Source organism: Thermochaetoides thermophila, assembly GCF_000221225.1.
Source record: "Thermochaetoides thermophila DSM 1495 unplaced genomic scaffold scf7180000011819, whole genome shotgun sequence".
NCBI classification, from domain to species: Eukaryota; Fungi; Ascomycota; class Sordariomycetes; order Sordariales; family Chaetomiaceae; genus Thermochaetoides; species Thermochaetoides thermophila.
The window spans coordinates 740,353-752,877 of record NW_006383035.1 but is presented as its reverse complement, the minus strand read 5'-3'; the positions used below and the strand labels follow the sequence as shown (position 1 = coordinate 752,877).

The following is a 12,525-nucleotide window of genomic DNA, read 5'->3' as shown; positions in this document are numbered from 1 at the left end:
GGATTCTTAGAGCTTCCGGAAATGGAAGGCATGGGCCGCCTTTTCAAAGAGCCGATTACTAAGTGATTTGAACGAGAAGGAATATGAAGAGAGCAACTCGGGAGGACGGAAAACGAAATATCTTGTTCAGTAACCTACTATTCCTGTTTGTGCGCGAGTTTACCTTTAGTTAGAACGCGCGGTATCCGCAGCTCAAACGGGTGATGTTCTGGTATCAGGGCTGCGGAACGGATCGCCGCCCCGCAGCGGTCGGGGGTTGAGGTCCGGTTTATCAAGAAGCTGTTTGCAAAGAAAGTGGTCGATTTTGTGTACAAGAGCACAACTAGTTTGCTCAAGCGAAAGAATATGACGCAGTTTTAGAGGGCTTCTATGTAGTACTCAGGCCAGCGTAGCGAGTTGATGGGTGAGAGAGTTAAAAGGTATCGGGCTAGATGTTTCTTCGATGAACCCCTGGAGAAATACGATGTAGTTGGCTGTGATTGGATACAACGCTGCCCATCGAACTGGGCTAGACTTCCGGGATGCCTATCCGGAGCACTATCCTGCGCGGGATTGTACTTTAGTGCGCACGGATGCAACACGCCATAGGTGCGGGTAGTACCGAAACTCTCAGTCCATAGTAGCGGAAAATAACCGATAGAGTTAGCGCGCGGTTCCTGGATGTCGGGATCGATCCACGGCAACTATTAACTGCAAGTGCAGTCATTAGTCACAACCATTACAAGGGATCAAAGTATATAAAGGCGCCATCACCCATTGTTTCCATGGAAATTTCCCGCCGTAGTTTGGAGTTTGGTTCACCGAAGTTGGCAAACTTTGTTTCCTAGCTTGTCTCCGTCGAACACGTCGTAAACAATACATTCAGGAATTGACATGGCATCCCACAACCGTTTTCTCGGCCGCTTGCTCTGGCTTCTTGCTCTTGTCGGCTTTGCCCTCGCTCAACCTCCTCATCCTCGTATGAAGACGCCTAACCCTCCCGGCTTGAAGTTCCTTTATTCCATGAACTGCACCTTGGCGACGCCGATCCAAGTGGGCGCCGGCCCTTATGGCACACGCACGGTGATTCCTATCGTGGGAGGAACCTTCTCCGGTCCGCAGCTGAATGGTATGCTTACCCCATCTTTCAAGGGCTTTTTAACACCTGCTGACTGTATGCTGTAGGCACGGTTCTAAACCTCGGTGCCGACTGGGGTCTCATCGATTCTCAAGGTGTCTTCTCAGCCGATACTCGGTACCAGTTGCAGACGAACGACGGCGCGAACATCTTTATTCGCACCAGCGGCCCTGCCCAGTCGGACGGCACTATTCACCTCCGTATGCAGTTCGAGACTGGCAGCTCTCAGTACTGGTGGCTGAACAATATCATCGCGGTCGGCATCTTGAAGGCTGGTAATGGTTATGTGGCGATTGATGCTTGGCAGCTGGAGAGCCCGAAGCCTGGAAACTAGATCCACAGTTGAATTGGACCTCACAAGGTACTGTTGGGTCATACTATAACAGCTATGGAACATTCTGAAAGGCAACCAAGATGTTAACTAGGATCTCATATCTCATAATGGGGAAATAACGGTTCCATCTGGTATCGCCGTCGATTCTTCATCTTCTGAGTAATTTGATTTCCTTTGGTCGACTGGTAGAGAACCCTGCCCAAGGACGAGAAAAAACAAAAAAAGCCGCCTAGGTAATTCATTGGACCTTTTCCACACCGAAGCCAAGAGGATTCGGTGAGAAAACGGTCCCGCCATATGGAACTAACTTTTTGTAGAGATCAGCGAAAGCCGCTATGAGGGAGTGGAGATCTAGGCTTAGATAAGCGGACAGTGTACCGTGAAGTCACGTGACAGCACCATAAACACCGCTGCAAATGACGCCGCTGCGAAGATCCGCGATTCTGCCGGACCTTCGCCGAAAAATCTCCAGTGCCCGCCAACCGAGGTGAAGCCGCAGCACGCAGCGACGCGTCGAATGACGCGCGTCCAATTGCATCGAGTCTGATTGCTCTGACCATGTCATCGTCCAGTTATCCTCCACCGCCAGTGGCGCCAGGGACCGACGCGACCGCAACTGACGCCGACACCGCGCAACAGGGCACCGACTCGCATCACAACCAACACCACAATCATAATCACAACGTTGCTCACTCTTATCAAACGACACATGCTGGCCCGGCGCACGCCCATACACAGTATATCGCCGACGCTGCTGCCGCGGCGGCGGCTGCTGCTGCTCACCATGGCTTGCAGGCCCTCCAGGCGGCCGTCGCTGGCCCTAATCCCGCCGCAACAAGTCCCATGACGTCGCAGCATGCTGGCTCTATTTCTGACCCGTCACTCGACGGGAATGCATCCGTTCCCGGAGCGGCGATGGCGTCGCAGCCGCAAAAACCGAAGTTAACCCGTCTTCGCCGGGCCTGTGATATGTGCAGTCAGCGCAAAGTGAAGGTGAGCATGTCACGTCCTCCCGAGGTTTTTGCTACGTTACAGAGCCTCTAACGCTTTATGCAGTGTGACGAGTCGCATCCTTGTCGGGGATGCACTGACCTCGGGGTCGACTGCACGTTCAATCGCCAGATGAAGCGGCGCGGCCCGCCAAACAAGCATGCAGAAGCTGCAAAGGCGGCAAAGCAGGCTCGGCTCGAGCCAAACATCAGCCCAAGTCCGCACAATGCGGCCGAGACGTTGATTTCAATCGCTGGTGGTCAAGATGCCCAGCAAGCCATGGACGCTGAAGCGATCGCCCCTTGGCCAGTGCTCACCCTCCTCATTGACGACTTTTTCATTTACATTCATCCCCTCGCCCCTTTTCCTCATGAGCCGACCTTCCGAATGTCATTTACTGCGCGCGAGGACCGCACGAACAAAGGGTTCCTCGCGCTCCTAGCCAGCATGATCGGAGCCTTAGTCGCATCGTTCCCTAGGACGGCACGGCTGCATCTGAAGGCTCATCCTCACGGCATGCACATGTACCCTAAGGCGATCACACTCATCGAGAAATGCCGCGCGATCGCTCTGCAGGCCAGAGGGCCTTCATTTTACAGCAGGGAAGACATCAGTGTCTATGACGCTGCAACCAGCTACTTCCTGGGGCTAGCTGCAGCTTACACAATGCAACTCAAGGTGTGCCGGCGGTTCATGTCTGAAGCAATGACCTTCATTCGAGAACTAGGTTATCACAAACCTCGGGATATGGGGTCGTCGATGTTTGGTGTCACATACCGTGGGCCCCCATTTAATCATGTCGAAGACCAGCTCGGCAAGCGTATCTTTTGGACCATGTTCCTCGGCATTCGGTCGATGTACCAGCTTGGTCCCCATCACAGTGATGTTATTCTCCCTCCTCCCACACCGAGTGAACCCTACCCTGAGCTCCCGGTCGAGGTCGACGATCAGTACATCCTGACACATCAAATACTTGGTCAGCCTGAAGGCACTGTGTCATTACTTACCGGCTTCAACCAAGCCATTAAAATCTACATGACCATGAACGGCTTAGTCAGCGTTGAGCTCTCATACGGCATCTCAACCCTGCCCTTTCAAGACCAGAAGTCCATGTTGGACGAGTCCTTGCAAGCGGTCAAGCAAGTGATGGAAGGCATGCCAAGAGAGTTGACCATCGATCTGAGCCCTGGTGGCACTAGCACAGGTACCGGTCAGTCCTCACATCCAGCTGGGATGCCCGATCTTGTTCCTGGAACCGCTGGTACCGGCCCAGCGAATGTCTTTGAAGACACAACCACAACAGCCAGCTTACACACATACTTCCCTACCCCTTACCCAGCAGCAACCGTTCAGGCAGCAACAGACTTCCGGCCCCCTCCCGTCGGAGCCCAACCCGAGCGCCGACGGCTTCTCCAATACGAAATCCAAAAAGGCAACATCTACGCCTCCCAAATCGCCACCCGCTCCTACTACGTTGAGCGGTACCTCACCCTTCGCGATGCCCATCGGGAACAAGCCCGCGCGCAAGCCCAAGCCGCCGAAGCAGTCAACTTCGCAGCAGCAGCTCAATCCAACACCGACTCAACATCCTCAGCAGCCGGCACTAACCCCGGCAAAGCACCCGCCCCAAACCCCGAAGACGACCCCATTGACGCCGCCATGCTCGCCGAGCGCGAGCTAATCGCAAACCACCTCCTCATCGTCCTCTCCTCCCTTTCCCAGCGCAGCATGGAACCCAACGGCGCCTCGCTCATCACCAAGATCCGCCAGGTCGCCTCAACCCTCATCAACACCGCTACCGACGCGACGGGCCACAAGCCCGCCGGCTTGAACCCGACAGCCGCCCTCGCTAACTTGGCGATTAACCCCGCCCTGGGGCTAGCCGTTGGCCTAGGGGCGAATACGGCATCTTCAGCGAACCCCAAGACTCAGGAGATGCTCTCCAAGTTTGTCGAGGTCCTTACTAGGCTGGAACGGATCCCATCCGCGACGACGTCAACATCGCTGGCGGGGATAGGTGCACTCGGGGCGCTGAACCTGGGCGGTACTGCGGCCGGAGGGATTGTCGGTGGTGTTGGAGGGGTCGGGGACGGCACAGGGCATAGCTCGGGGGTTGTGGGTGAGGATGAGGAGCGAGAGTTGCGCGTTTGGGCTGACCTGAGGGATCCGAGTCGGGTGCCGCACGTTCCGCCGGGGGTTGCGGTTGGGGCGGTTGGGGGGCTGGGGTTTTTGCAGGGGGGTGGATGGTTGGGTTGGGTGTAGGTTGCGGATGGACTTGATGGGGTATGGGCGTTGTGGTTTGGTACGGCGTTTCTTGGGTGTCGGCTGGAGTTGGCTAAGGGTTTGCGAAAATGTGTGCCTATCAGTTCGCGTTATGATTAAGCCAGAAAAGGGTGCTTGATATTGGACGATTTGCCAAGGATTTGTATCATGATCAAACTGGTATAGATGCCATAGACTTCAGTCAGCATCTCTTTTGCGGTGCTGGGCTGGACTTAAGGATGCTTTGTATGATGATAAAAAGCGGGTCGGCAGAGTCATCGCACAGAGCCGAATGTGTCATTCTAATGCATCCCATGTACCGGTCCTGGGTGTTTCTTCTTATTAACTCAATCAACACAGCTGGACCCCGACTAAACAGGTTAGAAACAGAACAAACAAGATCTCCTGACACTCAACTTCCCAGTCAGCGTTTCCACTTTCAAGCCCAAGCTAACCCTCCGAAAGGCAAGTGAAGCCAGGGTCCCTTCATGTCAGGCCAAGCCAAGGGTGCAAGCAAGGCAAGTGTTTGAAGTGCAGGTTTGCTGGAGATTGCAGGCCTTGTCAAGACATAGAACTGAATTAAATTGAATTCTATTTCTCGACCGGCTCCACCCCTGAGTGTCCTAGGTCGTGCTCACGGCGACGGCGAGCAAAAGCTACATTACTGGACAATGTACATATTGCACAGGGGAAAAAATCCTGTTTCGACTGTATCGAGGGAAAACCTCGTGCTAGCAAAGGGGAAGGAGGAGTGACGGTTGTGCCAAGGTCGGGACGGGGCTACTCCTGTGCGGCTTGGGAAATCTTGATCATTTCCTCAGACACTGACTCAGAGGAGTCGTTTTCAAGCTCACTATCTCTGTAGGGTCGGACGGGGGAGCTCAGAGTCGGTATGGGTTACCCTATGACGTCGTCAAAGATTAGCCCAGGAGCTCAATCTGGCAGGCCCTGGATCTGAATAGTTGGAAGGAAGACCAGAAGGCTTTCGGGACCAGCAGCGGTAGGGGGTCAGGAGAGCCTGACCTGTGGGGATGGTTGGCCGGTAACATCTCAACACGACATCTCCACCGAGCTCGCTCTCTGTCCAACAGGTACTCCGGGTACGGGCTGGCTAGCCACCATAGCCACGGGGTTGGAGTTGTCCTCCGCACCGGGAGTATAACTCTGAGCGCTGCATTTGCGATTTTGGTGAGAGATGAGCAAACTGATGTGAGTCTGGATGGAACTATGCGGCCTCTGATGCCGGCTCTAGTTGAGCCTATATCGAGGTGAGCCATGCCGTACAAGAGAGAGGAGGGCAATAACAGCGTTAGGGATGTTAGAACCCGCCGCCAAGGGAAACCTCTGGACCTTCGTGTTGGACAGTGTTGGACAGATGCTTCATCAAGCCCACCACTGAGACTGTCGCTGATGCTCTAGCAGCAGCTTGGGTTGCAGGGCTGAGCTTAGGGTCTAGCGAAACTCCTAGCCACTTGATGGTCTTATTGAGGAAGACGCTCCTTCAACTTGCACCGAGATCCTCGCGGGATCGATCTTGTTTCGTTTCGCGCCAGCCCCACGAGGAGGGATATAGAGAACCTCTGTCTTTATTGTATTAGCCCTCAAGCTAAGGCCCCGAGCCTTGGTGCAGAGTTGAGCCACATTGCATGAGGCGTGGAGCATCAGCTGTGCTGGGTTTTCACACCGAGACAGTTGTGCGTGATCATCCATGTGCATGAACAAGGACCCCTGTTGGGACAGAGTTATGATCGGAAGGAAGTACAGAACGAGTTGACTGAACAGCAAATGATTTTCTTGTCAAGACATCGCCTCTTCTGTTCACTGCTAGGCCCCCCCTTTACCGGCAAAAGCCAAGATTGGATAGCCTTAGTATTCTTGTACTACCGGAGCATGTATCCGTTTTATTTTGGTCAGCTCCCGGTCCATGCAGAGAAGTGATTCCCTACTCTACCAATAATGATTCTTCCTGCTTCGACACGCCCTTTGACGATGAAAATCCGCTATTTCTTGGCACATTTTGATGCACCTGATAGATAGGTAAATTAGCTTTTTGCAAGTATCCCACTTTTCTAATTAGAGGGGTAGTAAACTAGAAGTGAAGCGGTCTTACAGACTCACGTATGCTGAGTTAAGGAAATGCGCATGGCTCGCTGACCTGCTGACTGATTCCACTGTGGATAGGTTTTGCAAAAGGATGGGCTATATGTTGTTCAGCCGTTGGCATGCCCCTTTTTCTGCTAAGACAGAGACCAACAAGTTACTTGCATGATGACCTGTGCTGAATGGATCAATTTCTGGGTTGTCGGTCACTAGTGACTTGTAGAAGTTTTGCGGAGGTAGTTTGAAGGCGATATGTGGTTTACATCGGCCAATCAACATGTGTCAAGCACTGACTGCAGAACATGTCGCGGGCATCCCCAACCCATGTTTCGCTCTACTATAACAATATTTTCAACGCTTACCACGTGCATGTCAGCTCTGGTGCTGCACACAATAACGTAATCCCATATCATCTAATTTAAGCGGATATTGGCCTGCCTAAGGTCGCGGCAATCTTCATCGCCCACTTGATGACCACCCATTAATTATGTTTTAATTTGTTGTATGCATACTTAGTTCAAGACCTTGCAATACTATTAAGCGAAAAAGTAGCTGGCAGATCGTGATTTTAATTAGCCACTTAACAACAACATGGAGGAGTAACTTACACAGCTTGCGATTTATGATTAGATGAAGTTGAAGTCCTTCTCTTGTTCCTTTATTGCTTTTCTCCCTCTCTTGTTTGGACGGTGAAACATTCCACGAGTTAACGTTAAGATGTCTTTTCAGTGTTTTACTATCTATACTTGTTTTGCTTCTTTTGTTTATAATGGATGATATGTGTTGATTATCACGCTGCTTGGGGTCTTGAACTTAATCCCTTGAATGGTCCCATGTTGATATTTTGTTAGTACATACTATCGCTTTACATACAAACCTGTCTGGCTAGTAATGGACAAAATCTGTTGTACCAACCAATCCTCATATTTGCGCAAAACTGATCGCGTTCTTGGACTCGAATAATGAATATTTGTCTGTACCGAGTCGGATTCGTGTTTCTTCTGTGTCTGTATTGAGAGATGCATAAAGATACCGAGGTTGTATGTACTGGCCGCCCATATATATATATATATATATATCTATGTATATGTATATATGTATATATATGCATCTCGTGATCAATTGCTGTTGGAATTAAGTCTAACAAGTCGTTCTCAATTGTAATATAAACTGCCAAATACGTGTCATTTCACCATATCTTGCACTTCCATTGCTGTTCAAAGCATTACCTGTAAAGCATTTCTAACTTGGGCCATTTTTGCACCCATTTATCCCCACCACCTTCTTCCACTCCTTGAACAATCCATCCCTCACCCCTGAACGAAACCCTCTCAGCTGCCCTTCTTTTCATCCACCACGTCTACACCCAAAACCAAGCCCAACCCGTTCCGATCAAACACCTCACACTCCAACATGACTACCGTTGATTTGTCTCCATCCTCAGAACTCTGCGCATCACCAGCCCTCCATCTCAACGTCGTCTTCCCTAAACTGTACTCCAGGTTCCCGTCGTTGAATCGCACTCCCACACCTTGGTCCTCTCGATCACCATCGTAATCTGTCACCTGGAGACCCAGTTCCATTGTAAGTTCCGAGGAGATGAGATTGACAGGTAGGGATGGTGCAATGCGCGCTGTGAGACTGCTTGGGGGCTGGTCAGCATCGGTGGTGGTGTTTGGTTTGAGGATGAAGCCCGTCGTAGCCTTAAGGTTGTCAAGGTCGAGCTGGTGAATTGACACCGTTGGAGTGGAATCGGTATGGGGTTGTGCCGGCTGTTGTGTGAGATCTGATTTAAGAGGAGATTCAACTGGTTGAGTTGTTGGGTTGGAATCAACTGGTGCTAATTGAGTAGTGGGACCAGGATAGTTCGGCTGGTGCTGACGCGAAGGACTATCTCTTCTCACAGGGTCATGAGAGGGGGCCTTTGGAGAGTGATCACGGCGATCCTCAAGGGGGGGCGAGGTTCGATGTCGTGATCTCGAGTGAGATCGAGATGGGGTTCGAGAAGGAGCCCGCGAAGGGGCACGAGAAACGGCCTTTGAGGGTTGGTTGCCGTTGTCGTCCTCAGTCTGTGAAATTGATGGTCAGAAAAGTCATCGCATAGAATTCGGGAAACAACGAAGCGTAACTGACATTGTTCCTACGACCGTGGGGTGAAGCTCGTCGCGATCTCGGTAGATGGCTATCGCGTTTTTTTTGCGTCGCTTTCTCAACATGCCGGGCTTCAGATACCTTTCGACGAGAGTTACCCGCAGGTGGCTGTTTGGAACCTTGTTGAGATCGCGATTGTTTAGCTTCTGGCACTGCTGGGATTACTCCTCGCTTTGCCATGCTTTTGGAGAGTTCGATTACGGAGTCGTTGACAAACAGTCCTGGTTGCGGTGACTGATAGTAAGCCTGGCTTTCTAACAAGCGGTCAATGAGTTGCCTTTGATTGCGTCTACCATGTGCTCAATAGTTAGCAATCGAAGTTACAGGATCGCTTTATCGCTGTCCAAAAAGAAAAAAGAGAAAAAACGTACATCATGCTTTTCAACCTCTTATTCTCCGCTTCCAAGTCATCAATGGTCCGCGTATCCTGAGAGGTTTTCTTCGCTCTCTCGAGCTCATTCTTGATGTGAGCTAGCTGGTTGCAGAGTTTTTCAAATGATGTAGTGGCTAATATAAGATTGAGAATATTTGAAAACGACGACATCTCCCGATCCACATCATCGATTCGATGTTTTCTCATCGACCAGATGATGGCTGCTGGGATCGGCGATTTTTGCCGTAGTTTCTCTACCACTTGAGACGCCTCAGAGATCTTCTCTTTGATGAAGCTCGCATTGCGGTTGAGGACTTTGAATGTTTTGCTTGCTGTCAAGTATTGCAGGACTTTCGAATCTGGATGATCGTGTTCATAAGATTCCAGTTGGCGGAGTATGCTCTCAACCGTTGAACCGAAGAGATCAAATTTGTTCGCCAAGTATCCCGCAAGCCGTGTTCGTTCGCGGAAGTCTGAATGTAGCCTGCGTAAACTCTGCGATAACCCCCATGCTCCATGAGCAAGTTGAGAGACAGCAGCCACGGTGCTAACAATGCCCAAAGCTTCAGCCATCCTGACAGCGATCCATGTTCAAGCACTTAGTGTTTTACGGATAGCTCAGAGTCGGTGGCGACTCGGCGAAGCTCTGACAACAAGGGCCGAGGTAAAGCGTAGAAATGTCGCGGAATATACCCAGCTTCAAACTCTTTGGGAGAGGAAACGTCGGTGATTTAAGTGAAACAGATGCGAGTTCACGCGGGCTTTGGTTCAACATCTGAGCGTCTTCATTCTGCAAGCTTCTGCAGGCCAGGTTGATCGGTGGTTGGGCCAATCACAGAGACGACGCAAAGATTGGGCGCAACACTTTGGACAACCTTTGGACCCTCGGCTCCAGTTGTCCATTCCAGACGTTTGACCGCTGGCAGGGTATCCACCAAATGTGCAGAACTTCTTCAGAGTTCGAATGAACCTCGAACGTGTGCAAGAGAACCATGCAAGACACCTTGGTAGTATCGATCGATAATCTGTGAACCCCCGAAGGAGCCTCATCTGTGCAGTTATATCACCAGCAATATACTACTTGCAATGTCATTACATTTCTAGATCGCGATCTTTAGGATATCCAACCTTTGGGCCACGGAAGTTTATTTGGGTAATTCTGCTGGAGGATTCAAGAATGCAAAAATGTCAGTTCCATGTCTAGAAAATAGTTGTGTTTTCGGGAGACTCCTGCCCAGAGAGGAATGATGTGTGATTGATGCCCAGCAATGTAATATTGCCTATGCACTTGGCATCTCGGTGTTGGATTAGATGGATCATTCGGAAAAGGTGTCGTCAGCAGGCTGCAGCAGTTTAACTTGTTGAAGCTGGCATCCAAAGGTGCCACGCAGTCAGCGGTGCCCCATATGGACCCACATACTCCAACCTGATTAAACCCTTGGCTGATGCATGCTGATAAGCGCCAACAGCCCTGTCAAACCAGCGGGGCGGCCCGTCCTCGTGGCGTGACGTCATTTGAGAACAAAATGTGGGGGTAAAAGTGGGCATAATTTGCCCACAATTGATAGATTATTTGCCCATCAACTCTCACACAAAACGGCATGGGGTAAGAGTCTGAAATCAAGCGCAATATACCCTTTTTCCACAACATATTCTGGACCTAACTGCTCCTCTTTTTCTCGATAATCTATTGGGACTCCCCAGAATTTTGTAACTCGTGATGGAGCCAACTATCGAACGCCGATAGGAAACTTGGCTGTCAATCGACGATCGAGGAAGTGACTGTGAGGAGCTGATAGATACCGCTCAACAGTTTGAATCACCAGCGGAATGTCTATCCAATCCATTCAGAAATAGCATATCAGTGGCATTCATTGATCCAAGGTTCGAAGGGCATTCATGCCCTCACACATGACGGGAACAACGAGGTCCTCCAAAGAGGGCTTTCCGCTGCAGAGAGGTTAATGCGTGTCACTGTTGGATTATTAAAGTGCCGGAAGTATATAGTAAAATCAATAATGTAGGCTCGGTCACGGAGTGTATAATATCCTATCTTTTTCCTTGTAACAAAAGCCAGCCCACACTAGAATAACACCGTGAATACCAACGGGCGGTTCCTGTACCCATGACGTGCATTGGTCATGTAACTGACAGATTGTCTTGAGATGGTTCAATTCGTTCTCTAGAAAAATTGGGCACGAATGTCACTTCGCAGCCATGTGGCATGAGGATCCTGACATAACCAAGTGAGCGGTGAGGTGAGAATGCTGTTCCTGAATGTTTTGAAATCACCAAGCCTGCTGGTTTATTCGATTTCAGCTAACCTTCTCTTCAATCATTATCCAGAACTGCCATTGAGAATGAACTTCATATCAGCATGCTTCAGACTTGTTGTCTGGACAGTTTATAAAGGCCTGAACCTAGGGAAGCAGGCCACATTTCTCCCAACTTCTGTTGCCCACGATTATTATTCGACTATGAGTGTAGAAATCATTGTGTTGGGCTGCACGAAATGAATGCGGGATATCTATCCCGCTCCGTCCTCCTAACAGTCCAATCAAAGAGCATAACGACATAATGCATACAGCTGGCTTTGCAACCTTCCATGGAGTTAGATCAAAGTTGACCCAGTTGTTGACTAGCGACCCACATTGCAGTCATCTTGGCTTTTGAGGAACCAGGAGCAAGTGGAGCCAACAAGTATGGGGGTCGGACAATCGTGACGTCATGTCTGCGAGTAAGCAGAAGATTGCCGGGTTCTCGTCGATGTTTGCTTTCAGTGTAACTCTGGTGTAACTCTGTTTTGAAGCTCTGCGACTGGGTTGACACATATGGGCAAATAGATAGAAGTTTAGAAAGGCTTCTTACCCAAAAAACATAAGTACTACAGAGAACTTGACATTTTATGTGGAGTGTTTTTTCTTCCCGCCGAACCGGTGTGTTGTAGCTAATACTGGACTGGAAGTTGCAGAATTTCAATATCTGCTCCATGATTGTCTCGGTGACTTTGGGGCCAAAGGTGAGTGATTTTAAAATGAGATTATGTCTGGACCTAAACCTCTGGGGCCAAAGGGTGAGCTGTAGTGCAAGAGCGGTATAATTAAATTCTCTGTTGCCTGCATAACTATTCTCACAAAGGGAAAAAGGTAAAAGAAATGGCTGTTAATATATACATAAGAAAGATAAACGAGTGTAAGT

General features: G+C 50.2%; 3 protein-coding genes across 3 annotated transcripts; 2 read left to right on the top strand and 1 right to left on the bottom strand.

Annotated features, from left to right (window-relative positions):
- Positions 1-873: 873 nt before the first annotated feature.
- On the top strand, positions 874-1,451 carry CTHT_0049570 (uncharacterized protein; the record flags this gene model as incomplete). Its single annotated transcript, XM_006695249.1, has 2 exons — positions 874-1,108; positions 1,165-1,451. 2 exons carry the CDS (start codon positions 874-876, stop codon positions 1,449-1,451), a joined length of 522 nt encoding a protein of 173 aa, XP_006695312.1.
- A 558-nt stretch (positions 1,452-2,009) lies between these two features.
- CTHT_0049560 (uncharacterized protein) lies at positions 2,010-4,703 on the top strand (the record flags this gene model as incomplete). The annotated part of the gene is made up of 2 exons (XM_006695248.1): positions 2,010-2,444; positions 2,508-4,703. 2 exons carry the CDS (start codon positions 2,010-2,012, stop codon positions 4,701-4,703), a joined length of 2,631 nt encoding a protein of 876 aa, XP_006695311.1.
- Positions 4,704-8,134: 3,431 nt separating this feature from the next.
- CTHT_0049550 (uncharacterized protein) lies at positions 8,135-9,019 on the bottom strand (the record flags this gene model as incomplete). Its single annotated transcript, XM_006695247.1, has 2 exons — positions 8,135-8,872; positions 8,948-9,019. 2 exons carry the CDS (start codon positions 9,017-9,019, stop codon positions 8,135-8,137), a joined length of 810 nt encoding a protein of 269 aa, XP_006695310.1.
- Between the last annotated feature and the right edge of the window lie 3,506 nt (positions 9,020-12,525).